At 36.5% G+C, this 14,299-nt stretch overlaps 1 protein-coding gene across 2 annotated transcripts; it reads left to right on the forward strand.

The window, feature by feature from the left end:
- The first annotated feature begins 9,554 nt into the window (after positions 1 to 9,554).
- On the forward strand, positions 9,555 to 13,954 carry LOC108985955 (probable WRKY transcription factor 3). 2 transcript variants are annotated; one of them, XM_018958440.2, is made up of 4 exons: positions 9,556 to 10,219; positions 11,079 to 11,788; positions 11,867 to 12,025; positions 13,361 to 13,954. In XM_018958440.2, exons 1-4 carry the CDS (start codon positions 9,806 to 9,808, stop codon positions 13,629 to 13,631), a joined length of 1,554 nt encoding a protein of 517 aa, XP_018813985.1. In that variant the 5' UTR covers positions 9,556 to 9,805; the 3' UTR covers positions 13,632 to 13,954. The 2 variants fall into 2 exon arrangements, with proteins under 2 accessions (XP_035550759.1, XP_018813985.1); XM_035694866.1 differs by having other exon boundaries at positions 9,555 to 10,219; positions 11,079 to 12,025.
- The last annotated feature ends 345 nt before the right edge of the window (positions 13,955 to 14,299 follow it).

The following is a 14,299-nucleotide window of genomic DNA, read 5'->3' on the forward strand; positions in this document are numbered from 1 at the left end:
CGATGTCGTGGTCTGCTCCTCCACCACCATCGGAGGTAACATAGACCTAAAACTTTGTTTGATTATTTTTTCACCCAACCCACTCCCATTTACCTTGTTTGAGGAATTATTTTTTCTCTCACGCAACACACACGTTTTAGCCAAACCACCCATAAACTATTTTGTGAAATTACTCGCTTTGTGGATCTATTCCTCCCTCATAACAAAGCTTCAAAACGTTACACTGAGATTGTTTTGAGTCAATACTTTGTTGAATGTATTTGGTGAAATTACTTGCTTTGTGGAAGGTATGCATCGTAAGATAGGAGTACTGTTAGGGCAGCTGCTGCAAAATGCACGTGCTACTGTAATGATCCACTGCTAGCTAGTGTAGCAACATATATATATTAGCATAATTATTATTCAAATTATTATAATAAGCTCAAGTATAATATATTGTTGGCATAATATCATATGCATAAAATTGTTTTGCATGTATAAGCTAGCCAAGATGGGGCCACACATTAATTTCAACACTACTATTGATGGAATTTATTAGCATTTCTTATTAAATATTGGAACACTACTTATTAAATATTACATAGAAGTAGGTCCATTTTTTGTGGACAAGTCGATGGAGAAAGGGGAAGAAAGCACAAGGCCCACTAGCACTAGCACAAGGTCTGCCAGCAGTGCTACAAGGCATACCAACACTACTGCATTCACTTAGATATTATTTTCCCATTCAAAATCTATGTTATTGGTGTGGTTTATAATTTATTGATAAATCATTATTCGATATTATTTCAGGAAATATCAAAGCCATTTTATCCAGATTGGTCAGCATATAGCTATATGCATGGTTACCATGAGATTATGCCACCTAAATTTCTTTTCAACCATTTGCACCTCGTCCAAATGCCGACCCTTATCCATGGACAAATGAGGTGATAAAATTTATGATTCGGAAGTTTCTATGTTTAAATCCACTTTGTGAAGACTACATTTATGATTTTTTATTGTAAATTGTAGCAGCCAACGGGAGTATCGTTTAGACCGCCAATTTCCTATCATTTTGCTTCTCAAATTCCCTATCTGGAATGTTCAAGTAATTCTAAGGAGATAACATAAACCACCTCGTCTACCAGGCGATTGTTGTTTTCTTCTGAAAGTAATACATATCAGGATAGCTCAAATGTGGGAGACGAGTTCATTGAACAACAACAGGTATACCACAAATTGTTGCATTGAGTTTATGCCTTCCTTGGTCTGATCTATGTTATGGTATATTGCAGGAGGTTGATAATGCACTGGTTGAGGAAGTACCATCGATGGTTGAGGAAATAGCACCGAGCAGTCATGGAAATGATGATGATGCGTGCATGACTAATATCTTTAACTTGACTTTAAAGCTATTCTCGATCATTAAGAAGAACCAATACTCTCTATTGGATGTCCTTTTTATGAATCTCTTCCCTTACATGCTGGAGTTCTTCCTTTCTTTTTTGGGCTTCAACCTCTCTCTTTTGTAGTTCTTCCTCACTCCGCTGGAGTTCTCTTTCCCTCACAATTGAACTTTTATTTCCTTCTTCAAAATCTGCCCATAAAAAATAGTTGCAATATGTCTTTCCTTCTCATAAACAATTTACTAAAATCATTGTAGGAAACTAAGAGATTACTTCAATAATATAGGAAAATAAAAATATACGGACAAGAGTTGTTAATAATGATCTCCTTATTGTAATTTGGACAACTAAGAAAAGGTCTTCTTGGATTTCTTGAGGTGTTCGAGTCTTTGAAACATGCTATTGACCCGCATAAACATATTGAGACATTTTTCAACCTGCGATCAACCAAAGAAGATTCAGAATGCAATTGCGATTGCGATGAATACATTGCAAGTCAACAACACAAGTGCCCTTGAAACAAGAAATGGAATGCATGAAAAAAATGTCTTAAAATAACTTAAAGTAGCAAAATATTACTATAAATCATTCTTGGTTTCATGCAAGGCAATGCACACATAGCCAAACAACCAAAGTAAAACATTCATGGAGTGAGGTAAACATCAAGTGGTTTTTTAGACACATTCTGAGTCCTTTTTATAGCTAAAAAGTTAAGGTGTTGAGTTCATTGAAAATGAGTTACTGAGATAATTGGGTTTAACCATGTTTTCTTTTGAGATGTGAAATCAAGTATCGAGTTCTTAACAATTCTTTTGAATTTAACAATTCCTTTGAATTCTATAGTTATAGTGGTAAACTCGGATGGATTAATGGGAATCCATCTTAGAAAATAAATCAATGAGGTAGTTTGTTTTCCTTGGACTTGACTTTTTTTTTTTAGTAAGGATGATCACAAATGGGGTTATATCATTGAGATATTTGTTCTGAATAGATTAAAAGGCATGTGCAGGACAATGTTTACCATGAAACTTATTTTTTATCAGTACTCTGAAACTTAAATGTTGCAACACTCTTATCATAACCAACATATATCAAGCTATCAAAAGGTGAAAATGCAAGTAAAGCGTCGGGCATTGAGAGAAAGAAAATGCATTTTAAGGAATGTTAACTGTTTTGACAGTTCAAAATTTTTTAATGCACTCACAATAGTGCTATTGTATTATTAGTGTACATTAGTATTTATGATGACAAACTACAAGAGAGAGTAGATTTTATGAAACTTTAACTTTTTAGCATGCAACATATATCTTTAGACAAGCAAACTCAGTAACTGGAATTGATGTTGAAACAACTTTGTATGAATGGTATTTCTCTGAGATTGTGGCAAGAGATTTTCATATGACAATCTCAAGCCTACAATGCATTCATCTAACTACCCATCTTCAATTGCAAATACTAGGAAAACCAGAGCAAATATTGTGTAACAAAGAAGTGTGATATAATAAGTACTTTATACACTAAACATCATGAAAATACTAGGAAAACCAGAGCTTTACATGAAAGTATAAGTTGCCCTAATACTCATAAAAACATTGCCATAACAAAGAAAAAAATGAAGAACAACATTAGAAACCATTGGAAACCAGAGCTTTACGAAATTACCAAATTGAACAACAACAGACACCAATCACATTGAAAATTGAACAATAAATGCACATGAACGAATTTCAATTCCTCAGATATTCAACAAGAGGAAGGGGACGCTGAGCTCTTACAAATTCATAGCACAGAGGAAGGGGATGATGGACGAAGATGAAGACACATGAAGGGGTGAAGTTAAGGCGTTAGAAGCAGCTCTTCCAACGCACAACGATGTTAGAGCTTAGACGGAATCAGCCGAAGCAACTCAAAAATCGCACGACGACGACGGACTCAGACGAAATCGGCCAAAGCAACTCCTCCAATGCACGAAGATTGGCTTAGATGGAATTAGCATCTTTTGGGCAAAGCTGGTCTCGGGAGGAAGGGGAGTCTCTCACGAAGAAGGGGAAGAGCAGTCTTGGGAGGAAGGGGGAGAGTAGTCTCTCAAGAGCAAGACGACGTCGTGGCCAAATCAAATGAAACGGATTGTTTTTGCCATGTTGGGCGTGCGTGCCCAGTCCCCTATATGCGGATTGCAATAAGAATTTCTCTTTAATTAATGTTATAAAATCGTGAAAGGAGTCCTTAAACGCCTAAAAATTTTCAGCATTCAATCAATATATCGTTTTAGTACTCTTTATCTGTAAAATCCACAACTCTTGAAGGAACAAAGCTAACATATACAATAGACAAATTTACACAAACAATTACATTTTTCACAAAAACAAAAATAGAAATTAATTAGCAATAATGATTATAAATTATTTTTGAATATTTCTCTTTAAAAAACTTTCGTTAACACCATATGAATATTTATCCTTTTCCATTTAGTTGGACATTTTTTTCTCGAGTTAAGCTACTCAATCGCCCACTATTCATACAACCTCCACACACTAGAACACGTGGCTTTTTTTTTTCTTTTTTTTTTTAAAAAACATTGTGTTTCTTTTCTTCCATTTGAAATATCTCTTTCCCAGAAACCCCCCATTACGTCGTCTCGCATCTTCCCCCCTCACGTTGTCCTGCGTCTTCTCCACCCTCGACCCACGTTGTCCTGCGTCCTTCCCCCTGCCGGCCTACGTTGTCCCACGTCCCCCATTCGGCGTCGTCCTTCCCCCATCATCTAGCTCATTATCGCAACAAGCCCAACATTGTTATGTTTTTCCATAAGGGTAAGAAATGAAAGAAAACATTTTCATTTTTCTCTTTTAGTTTTATCTCTCCATTTCTATCATTTTGTGTATTTTTGTGTTTAATGAATTTGTGACTTTGTATTTTTTTATCTGTGTTTTAGTGGAGTTTTGTGGGGTGTTGTGTTCTGTTTTGGGGGATTTGTGAGGCTTTTTGTTATGTTTTGTGGGTTTTTTTTTTTTGTTTTGTGGGGATTTGTGGAGGTGTTATGTTCTGTTTTGGGGGTTTGTGGGGGGTTTCGTGGGGCTTTTGTTCTGTTTTGCGTTCTGTTTTATGGTTAAAAGATGTCTGAGATTAGCGACGCGTGTATCCCCAAGTAATGAACATGTGAATGCATTATTGCATCATTTGGATGAATTTGAGCATAAGTTTGCAGGATTACAACTTGAGTCTGGTTCAACCAAGGTGAAAAAGAACACAGTCGTCGACAAGGGTAAGAAAATATTAAACCTGCATGTAGTTCGGGGGAAATGGAGGCCGCCAACAATAAAAAAAAGTACCGCCAGTGGAGAAGGATGCAACGAAGAGAAAGAAGAAACATGTATTATGTTTTGTTCAAGTATTTGTGTAAATATTGGATTGCAGACATGTTACTTTCTAACGTAATTTTTTTTTGTCAATTTAGACTTGCAAGAAAATCTTTGACTACACAGTACAATATAGTGACCTCCCCGAATCACAAGTTGGTGGTAGTCTTAACGAAATTGTTATCCCAACCCAATGTAGTACTCTAACACAATCAACGCTACCGTGCATGCCCCATGGGAGGTAGTGCAAATCACTGGTCAAGTTTTTTGAGCAACAATTGGTTTAGATGAATTATTAGAAAGAGTATTTGTAAATAGTTGAATAAGGTATGAAAAATATTCTTGGTGTGGTTTCCATACTAAAGTGGGTGTGAAAATGATTGTAAAATGATTGAATGAGGTATGTAAATTATTTTTTTTGTGACTTACTAGAGCTTGTATGAAATGATTGTAAACAAAATGATTGTAAATTTTGTTGTGAATCGGTATGGGAAACATTGTAAATATGTTTTAGTTGATCATGTATGCATGTTGATCAATCGTACATGTTATGGTTATGAAGGAGCGGTGAAGGGTGTTAATTTTTTTTCTACTAAGATTATGGTTGTGATTGTAGTTAATGCTTTGTTTTAGTTGAGGAATTGATGCTTGTTATGATGGTAGTGCTTTACAAAATATCGGATGGTTATGAACCTGAAGAGAAAAATGGGGGTCCTTAGCGTGATAAGGGGAAAAAAAATAACCTGGCTCATTTTTTTGCAAGTATTTTGCATGTGCAGATTTGAAGTTGTGCCTATCTTACAAGAATCATAACTCATTTATCTCAAGAAATTATAGAACACCAACTATCCTAGCTTCACTTGGTAGTGTTTTAAATGGTCCACTGGTTGGGGTCAGAAACACAGGAACAAAAACATGATCATGGTGCACTTGGTAGTGTGTGAAATGGTGGACTGGTTTGCATGTGCAGATTTACAAGTATTTTGCAAGGCTGGATCACGTTGATCTCTATGGATGGTGCACTGATTTTGCAAGGCTGGCATGTTTAGTACAGTAAAGCCAAAATTTTTGCAAGTATTTAGCGCCTTTTTTGCACTAGGAACATATTTGCAAGTAACGCCAAGATCTTTGCAGTAGGAATAGATTTGCAAGTATTTTGTGAACTACATTTTAAGCCTATCTACATTTTAAAAATATGGAAAGAAAAGGAATTCATATGCTATAACGCGTAGCTACATTTTAACAACATTTTCACAATTGTACTTCAGAAATGACAGAACTATTTACTCAAAATAGATTAGATTACATTTAAAACTATCCCATACATTCTATAGTCCGATCCAACCAAAAACTATTATAAGACATATGATCTAGTACAAATGTAACAGTATACGTGCACTCATATTCTCTGCGATCCGCCTTTGAAGTTCGTGTTCTTTCTTGTGAAGCTCATTCTCTCTCTATTAGTTTATCTTTGGCTTTTCTAACTTCATACTCACACATCAATAAATCATCATCTCTCTTCCAAACTACATTCTCTCCTGTTACAATATTTCCATCTACCAATTGTAATATATCTGCCCATATAAAAAAATTTACATCTTGCTTCTCCCTGCATAGAATTCAAAAATTTCAAGTTTCACATATAATAACTTTGTACATATTCAAAAGTTACAAAAAAAAAAAAATATGAGAAATTAGTTACTGTGTTATAGTTCGGGCAGACATAAAATTTTATTTCAGGATTTTTTTTTTCATTTTGGGAGATCTTTAATGGTGCTTTCAAACCACACCAACAAGTTGGTGTGTCCATTTTAAATGCATTAACAACACATGACGAAAACTGACTTAATGCCATAGATGATCTACATGATGATTGATAGACCAAATGTTGATATCACTCAAATGGGGGGCCAAAAGTAAAATGGGTAAAAGTAGCAGATATAGACAAAAGTGAATTAGATTATGGTAAGAAGATCCTCAGTACTGCAAACATTACTGTCAATACTAATCCGCTCAAACAACCACAAAAATGGTTAACAATATGCTAATATTGTACACAATGGCTAACAATATGCTAACAAAACTTACAACAATATGCAATGGCTAACAATATGCTCAAAAAATCTGATTCATTTTATTTCTACACATCTACACAACTTAAGCATAAACAAAAAACTTAAACCAAAATCTACACAACCAAACTTCACAATCATTGTATACTACAATAAACTTAGACAAAATTTACAAAAAACATTGAACATTTGTACACAAAAAGCTTACACAAAATTAACTGATAATTTTCTCCATCATTTCCTCAATTAGACACTAAAAAGGAAAAAAAATTAAAACGAGAAAAGGGGATTAAAAAAGTACCAAAATCCATAAAGAGGGAGAGAGATTGAGACGGAGAGGGGCTCACCTTGGCGGATCTATGTTTGTGATGTCTAGGGTTGCAGGGGTGATAGGTAATGGGTAATGGGGTGATGAGTGATTGGTAATGGGTCCTAGCTGGGCGTTATGGGTTGAAGGAGAGAGGCAGTGGGCGAGAGAGAAGAAGAAGGATTGAGGGAGAAGGATCTGGTTAGGTGATTTTGTAAAGAAGAGAGGTCTGGGCGAGGGAGAGGATCGAGTGAGAGAAGAAAAAGGGTTGAGGGAGAAGAGAAGCCTAGGCGAGGAGTGTCCCGAGTCTGAGAAGAAGGGTTGAGGGAGAAAGACATTTGGGAGAGAGAGAAGATCGAGTGGAAGAACCGGTGGAAGGATACAAATCGGATACAAACCCGATTTGTAACATGGGTGTGTGGTGTATGCTAGTGAATCGGGGGTTAAGTAGAGTTTTTCTTTTTTCTCATTGAGAAAATCCAAGACTGAAACTTATGTGCTCAAGTCATTCGTCTTACTTAAAATGATTATAGGAGTTTGATGAAATAATAAAGAATTTAAATATATATTTCTTAAAATAATTTTATATAAAACATAATAATGAAAATATCTAATAGTGGGAAGTAACAGCGTTCCCACTTCCCACTAGATATTATTTTGGGCTCAATAAATAAGTAGATTTAAGAGACTTTGTAGTGGGTCCGTTATAGATGACTTAAACCATCATAGTTAATGATTCGAATGATGCTTGGGCCCAATAAGGTTTTTTATTTTATTTTTTTATTTTATCAGAATTTCCGCTTTATAGACTTGTAGTTGTTTGTGGTCCAACTTAACATGACTTCAACTTGGAAGAAAATAAAGATGTGCAATATATATATATATATATATAGAGAGAGAGAGAGAGAGAGAGAGAGAGAGAGAGAGAGAGACGTGTGAGATGGAAGAGGTTACGAGCAGTTGGTCCAGGTGCCGGTCGTGGTGGGCAACAAAGTCTAATCGAAATTCGAAAAGCCCATATATCATATCATATCATATATGTGCTCATTTCATTTGCCCGGCGTGCCCGCAATTTGCACGTAAGTTTTACAACTTTTTTGAAGCAAAAGTTTCCAAGAGAAGAGGAAAAAAAGAAAGAAAGATGTCTTTAAATTAGAATCTGTAATTTCATTTGGGTTATCGGACAGGCTTCGGATTCGTATTTTATAAAGTTAATCTAAATTCAGCCTTATAATTAAACTAATAAAATCTTTCGGTCTTAACTTAATAATCTCCTACTGAATTGTGATAAAGATTATTTGTTCTAAATATCTCGGATGAATCAGCAATACCTCAACCTATTTAATTCAAAAGATAGATGAGACTCCTCAATCTTAATATTATATATTGCTTTAAGCTTAAAAGAAATACTGAATTAAGCCAGGAACTACTTTATTAAAAAAAATTAAGTAAAAACCTTTAAATGTTAAACTAACTAAATCAAAATCAAAATCAAAATGAGACTCATCAATCTCCTTTCCTCCTTCCTCCATCTATCCACCTTATTTATCAAGATTTTTTTTGCCTAATTTTATTTTACTTTCTTCAAGGTCAAAAAAGACAGATCTATAGCTTTCCGACAACTATCGAGAGATACGCACGACACAAGCAGATTCACAAGTCGAAAATCGTTAGGAACTTAGGAGGAAAGTTGTGGTTTTGCGAAAATCACCGTGCTTGGTTCTCACGCGCCACTCACATTTGTGCGTGGTTCTCACGAGCCACCCCTTTCGGCAACTCTTCTCGACACACACTCCAGATCAATGGACTCCCCATTACCAGACTTATCAGATCTGATATTTGTGGATAAAAAGAGACAAATGTGTTACCTTCACAGACCGTCTCAAATTTCAAAGTCTATCGGAGTTGATCCAAATTGTAATTCGTCATTTTTCGCATCTATTTTATCACTTTCCTTTTTGAATTTCTTCTTGTTAATTAAAGAGCTCATCTCTTAGATATTTGCTGTAGAAGTCGAGTCATTTCTTTCTATGAAGGGTGAAGTCGAGTCTCTATTTAGGTAAATAGTATTGTCTCTTAGACATTTTTCTGTTGAGAATATCAGTAATAGTGAATATCAGATCAATCATAAAAAGAAATAGTGTATTGGTAGAGCTCTAAATGCATTATTTTAATTTATGATATTATTTTCGATATGGAAACATCTTATAATGTATTCGATTATAGATATAAAAAATTTTTAATAAATGAATGATGGCATATTCTCTTCAAAAAAAAAAAAAATTCCTAAAAAAAGAAAAGTAGACAACTAAAAAAAGAGTTTAAAAAAGAAAAAAGAAAAAAAGAAAAGAAAAGAAAGAGAAAAAGGGTCGTTTTCAGTTTCCGCCCCGTAGACTTTCCAGTGGGATGAAATACGAAGATGGCACGAAACAACAAAAGCAAACAACTAACATTACCCTCCACTCCCATTTCTCACCGGTCACCAACGCCCAACAAAGAACAACCGAACTAGTTGTAGTTATGGCGAGAAAGAGAGACAGAGAGAGGTTTAGAGAGGATTGAAGGGTGAGACAGACTCGGTTTGACGGAGCGAAATTTGCAGAGAGAGGAATAGAGGGTTAGAGTGAGAACTTCATCTACATATATACATAGACGGAGATAGAGAGAGAGAGAGGGACTATGGCAGAGAAGGAAGATTCTGCAAGAGTTTCTTCGGCACCAGCACCATCACGTCCTACGATAACGCTCCCACCACGTCCATCCATGGAGACCTTCTTCACCGGTGGGTCCGGAGCCAGCCCCGGACCCATGACTCTGGTCTCCAGCTTCTTCTCCGATAACTACCCGGACTCTGGCTGCCGATCCTTCTCTCAGCTCCTTGCCGGAGCCATGGCCTCTCCGCTTGCGAGGCCTAGCTTCTATACCGAAAATTCCACTGGTAATTCCACAAAGGAACCGGGTCCCGATTCGGTTTCTGGGTTTAAGCAAAGTAGGCCGATGAATTTGGTGGTTTCTCGGTCACCATTGTTCACAATTCCACCCGGGTTGACCCCCTCTGGCTTGCTGAACTCCCCCGGGTTCTTCTCCCCGCTGGTAATTGAATCAATTCTCGTGAATTAATAGTGGTCTGGATCTGATTTTCATTATATCTTTAATAATTTGGTCGTTTCTGAATCTGGGAGAGTACTTTCTCGAGTTGCGTAATGCTTGTTGCGTCGAGAGTAGTGTGTTGAGCCTTATAGCTGAGGATAAGATATGGGTGGTAGTTGATGTTTCCATTGAGGTTGCGTTCGTCGGTTCAAGAATTGGATTAGATGTAATGCATTTTATTGAGATCTATACTTAAAAGATTGTGAGCAACGGTGTGAAGGCTTTGAGTTATAACTGAAACAGGTTTATTTAAGTTTGGTACTAAGTTCAAATATTGCTTACCTACAATGTGAAGCGCAGAATTTGAATTTCGCAGGACAATTGAGAGATTATCTTATGTATTCATACCGTGTAAAATTCATGGTAGAATGCCTGTAACCAAATAAGCATATCTGTAATCGGGAGGCCCTTAGGTTATCTTTCCCTTTTCCTAATTTTTTTGACGTTGTTGAAATAGGGAAAGTTGTAAAGTGAAGTGACTAATCTTGAATTTTTTGGATTGTTGAAAAACAACCATTTCCTTTGCTCCCCCATTTCCTTCCAGATAATTTATATATTTTGTTGAGGAGAGAGAACTTTGCCAATTTAGTTTCATCTCATAAATCTTGCAGCTGAGGACAAAATTGATTACCTCAGCCATCCAAGTGAATTAAATAGGGAAAATGTGTCCCTCAAGGCAGCATGCGTTGGTGATGCTGTTCGGCGCCTCATTGCTACTGTTTCAATATCATTTATTTTTCTTGAAGGCAATGGCCTATTTTTGTACCAGTTATGATACTCTTGTTCCTCAAAAACCATGCAGAGCCCCTTTGGAATGTCTCATCAGCAGGCCTTGGCACAGGTTACAGCTCAAGCTGCACTAGCTCAATCCCAAATGCTATCTGAATATCAACCTTCTTCAGTAGCAGATCCGACAGAGTCACTGACACATAATCCATCCTTTACTCTAAGTGAAGCTTCACAAATGCAGATGGCACCATCAACATCAGACCCCAGAAGTTCAATGATGGAGTCATCAGAGGCCTCTCATTCTGATATGAAATACCAACCTGCTTCCATTGCCATTGATAAGCCTGCTGATGATGGCTACAACTGGCGTAAATATGGGCAGAAGCAGGTGAAGGGCAGTGAATATCCGCGAAGCTATTACAAATGTACACATCTGAATTGCCCTGTCAAAAAAAAGGTTGAGCGTTCTCCTGATGGCCAAGTAACTGAAATTATCTACAAAGGCCAGCATAATCATGAACTGCCTCAACCCAATAGGCGTGCAAAAGAAGGTAGTGATCTAAATGTAAATATTCAAGCTAAGTCAGATCTGTGTCCTCAAAGTCGGGCTGGAAATCAGAACAAATCAAGTGAAACAGTATCGGCTTATTCAGTTCCTCAGGTGGATCAGGAATCTACTGGAGCAGGGGCCCTGAAGTTACCTGGATCAAGTGATAGTGAGGAAGAAGGCGACGTGGAAGCAAGAGGAGAGGGAGATCTTGATGAGCCAAACCCAAAGAGAAGGCATGTTCCCAGTCTCTCACTGTACCTAATCATCATTTTACCTTTTTTTCTTGGAGAAATAAATTCCTTGGTGTGCAGGATCACAGATACTGGCACATCTGAGGTAACTCTCAGACACAAGACTGTCACAGAACCTAAAATTATTGTGCAAACAAGAAGTGAAGTTGATCTTTTAGATGATGGCTATAGGTGGCGCAAGTATGGGCAGAAGGTGGTAAAAGGAAATCCTCATCCAAGGTGGTAACTTTGTCTAAATTTCTCTTTATTTGTGTTTTGTTTTAATGATTGTATGGTGCTAGTGGATTCTATGATCTTTCACTAATTATCTATCTAGAACTTGCATAATTCGATCAACAAAGTTGCAACAACTTTGGTCCCGGTTAATTGGCTATCGAGTATTCTTACGTCTCAGTGGCTGTCTCTTAAAGTCAATAGTTTATATAAGGCTTACAGTCCTTCTATTTGCAAGCCCTTACTGTCATGATATAATTTGATTTATAAGAAAATTTTAAAATTAAGTTTTCATAGAAATCAAATCTTGCCATGTCACAGTGTAGAGGATGTGTCCTCCACACCAGCTTGCAAGTATAATTTTTCTAAGGCTTATTCTTATGGTATGCAGTTTACAAGGTCACCATTCTAGAACTTGGGTGACAAAAATGTTGGTCATCCTTTGATTTTTAAGAGTGTAAATATAGTACTTGGGGGGTTAGATTTTCAATGTTTCATTATTGGAGATTAAAGACAAATAAAGAAAATGTCTTCTACTTATCAAATAGTAAAATAAAACAAATAATGGCTCCTTATGTCTCTCCTTTTGCTTCACTTGATATGCATAAGATCTCGGAGACCTTTTTCTGTAGGTCTTAGAAGCTTTTTTTCTCTTCTTGGACATTTTTTATGTTTCTTCTTTGTTTTTTTCATTCTGCACATGATGCGTGCTGCATCTAGCAGACTCTATATGTGGCAATACAGATCTGACTCACTGTTTATAAAACTCAACAAGTAAGAGATTTTGTTCCTCCAAAAGTTGGTGTTTGTATCACAAGACAGAATCATCTGTGAGGGATATGAGACATGATCTTTCTGTTTTGTATTCTAAGCGTGCACTATGATAATGGTAATATGAGTCAATATACAATCTAGATGTTTTTTCCTTGTTGCATCGGTTCCTCTTTCAGGTTTTTGGTGGTATCATATCTGAGATACATGTCAATGTTTGTCCGTGTTTGTATGTCATATAAATGGTTTATCTCCATTTTCCTGCTGATATTATTAGATAAGCCAACGTCAAGGCAGTCTTGTCTTATCCCATGTATGGTGATCACATAATCAATGGTGACTTTTTTACTTCTCAAATGAATAATCAATGGTAACGTCAATAAACATAATTTTTAGCTACTGTTTTTCCCAAGGAAAATAACTGCTTAGTTGTGTTGGCTTTACTGCTAACAATTTCGATTCTGGTATTGTCTACCAAGATGCTGGTTCCAATGTTTTGGCACTAAAACCATGAATAATGTTCATTTTCTGGCCGGGAGAATCATTTCGATGCCTCACAATCTGTAACAGGAGCTATTACAAATGCACAAACCCGGGATGCAATGTCCGTAAGCATGTTGAGAGAGCTTCAACAGATCCCAAAGCTGTCATAACCACATACGAGGGAAAGCACAATCATGATATCCCAGCAGCTAGAAACAGCAGCCACAACACAGCTGATAGAATTGCACCTCAGAAGGTGGTGGCTGAGAAACAGTCACTGCTTAAAGAGACAGGTTTTGGAAACAATGACAAAAGGCCAGTGCTTCTACAGCTAAAAGAAGAGCAAATACGTGTGTAAACTTCTATGCTGAAATCTCTTCTGCATCCATCAGGTCAGGTGGTTGATGCCGGTGGACTAACACGGCATATATAGTTGAAGCAATTTAGAGTAAATTAAGAAATCACATGATAGCTAGGCTTATTGGCGTTCAGCTGAAATAGTTTATGCGTGTGTAATTCGTTGACGAGGCTTTGTTGTAGTTTTTGTTATACAGAAGTAAGAGGCTTTCTTTTGTACGTTTAAATTCAGAAATTGGTCTCCTCTGTGATTTTGTTGACACCTAGAAAATAGGAGATTACTCTTTGAAGTTACATATGGATTTAGCAGCCAGTCTTGTTTAATTATCGGCTTCGCGACTCAATTTGTTATGTAATTTGGTCAAATATAATAAATGCCATACTTTTACGTGCATGTCAAACTTCTATTAATATTCACTGTGTCCAATAATTCCGGTGGGAGTTTAGGCTCGATAATTCCTCACGTGTGAGTTCCTATTTATAGTATCATTGTTTGGAAAAAAAATAGGTTGACTTTTATTACTATTGTCTTCGGATCTTTGAACAAAATTATTAATGAGGATTCTAGAATTCTTGAACAATTCTTTTAAGATTTAAAATAAGAAAAAAGATAAATATGTGAAATAAGGCTTAAAATATTTATTATTCTCCCTATTAATTCCCAGTAAA

This window comes from Juglans regia, chromosome 10 (assembly GCF_001411555.2).
Source record: "Juglans regia cultivar Chandler chromosome 10, Walnut 2.0, whole genome shotgun sequence".
Lineage (NCBI taxonomy): Eukaryota > Viridiplantae > Streptophyta > Magnoliopsida > Fagales > Juglandaceae > Juglans > Juglans regia.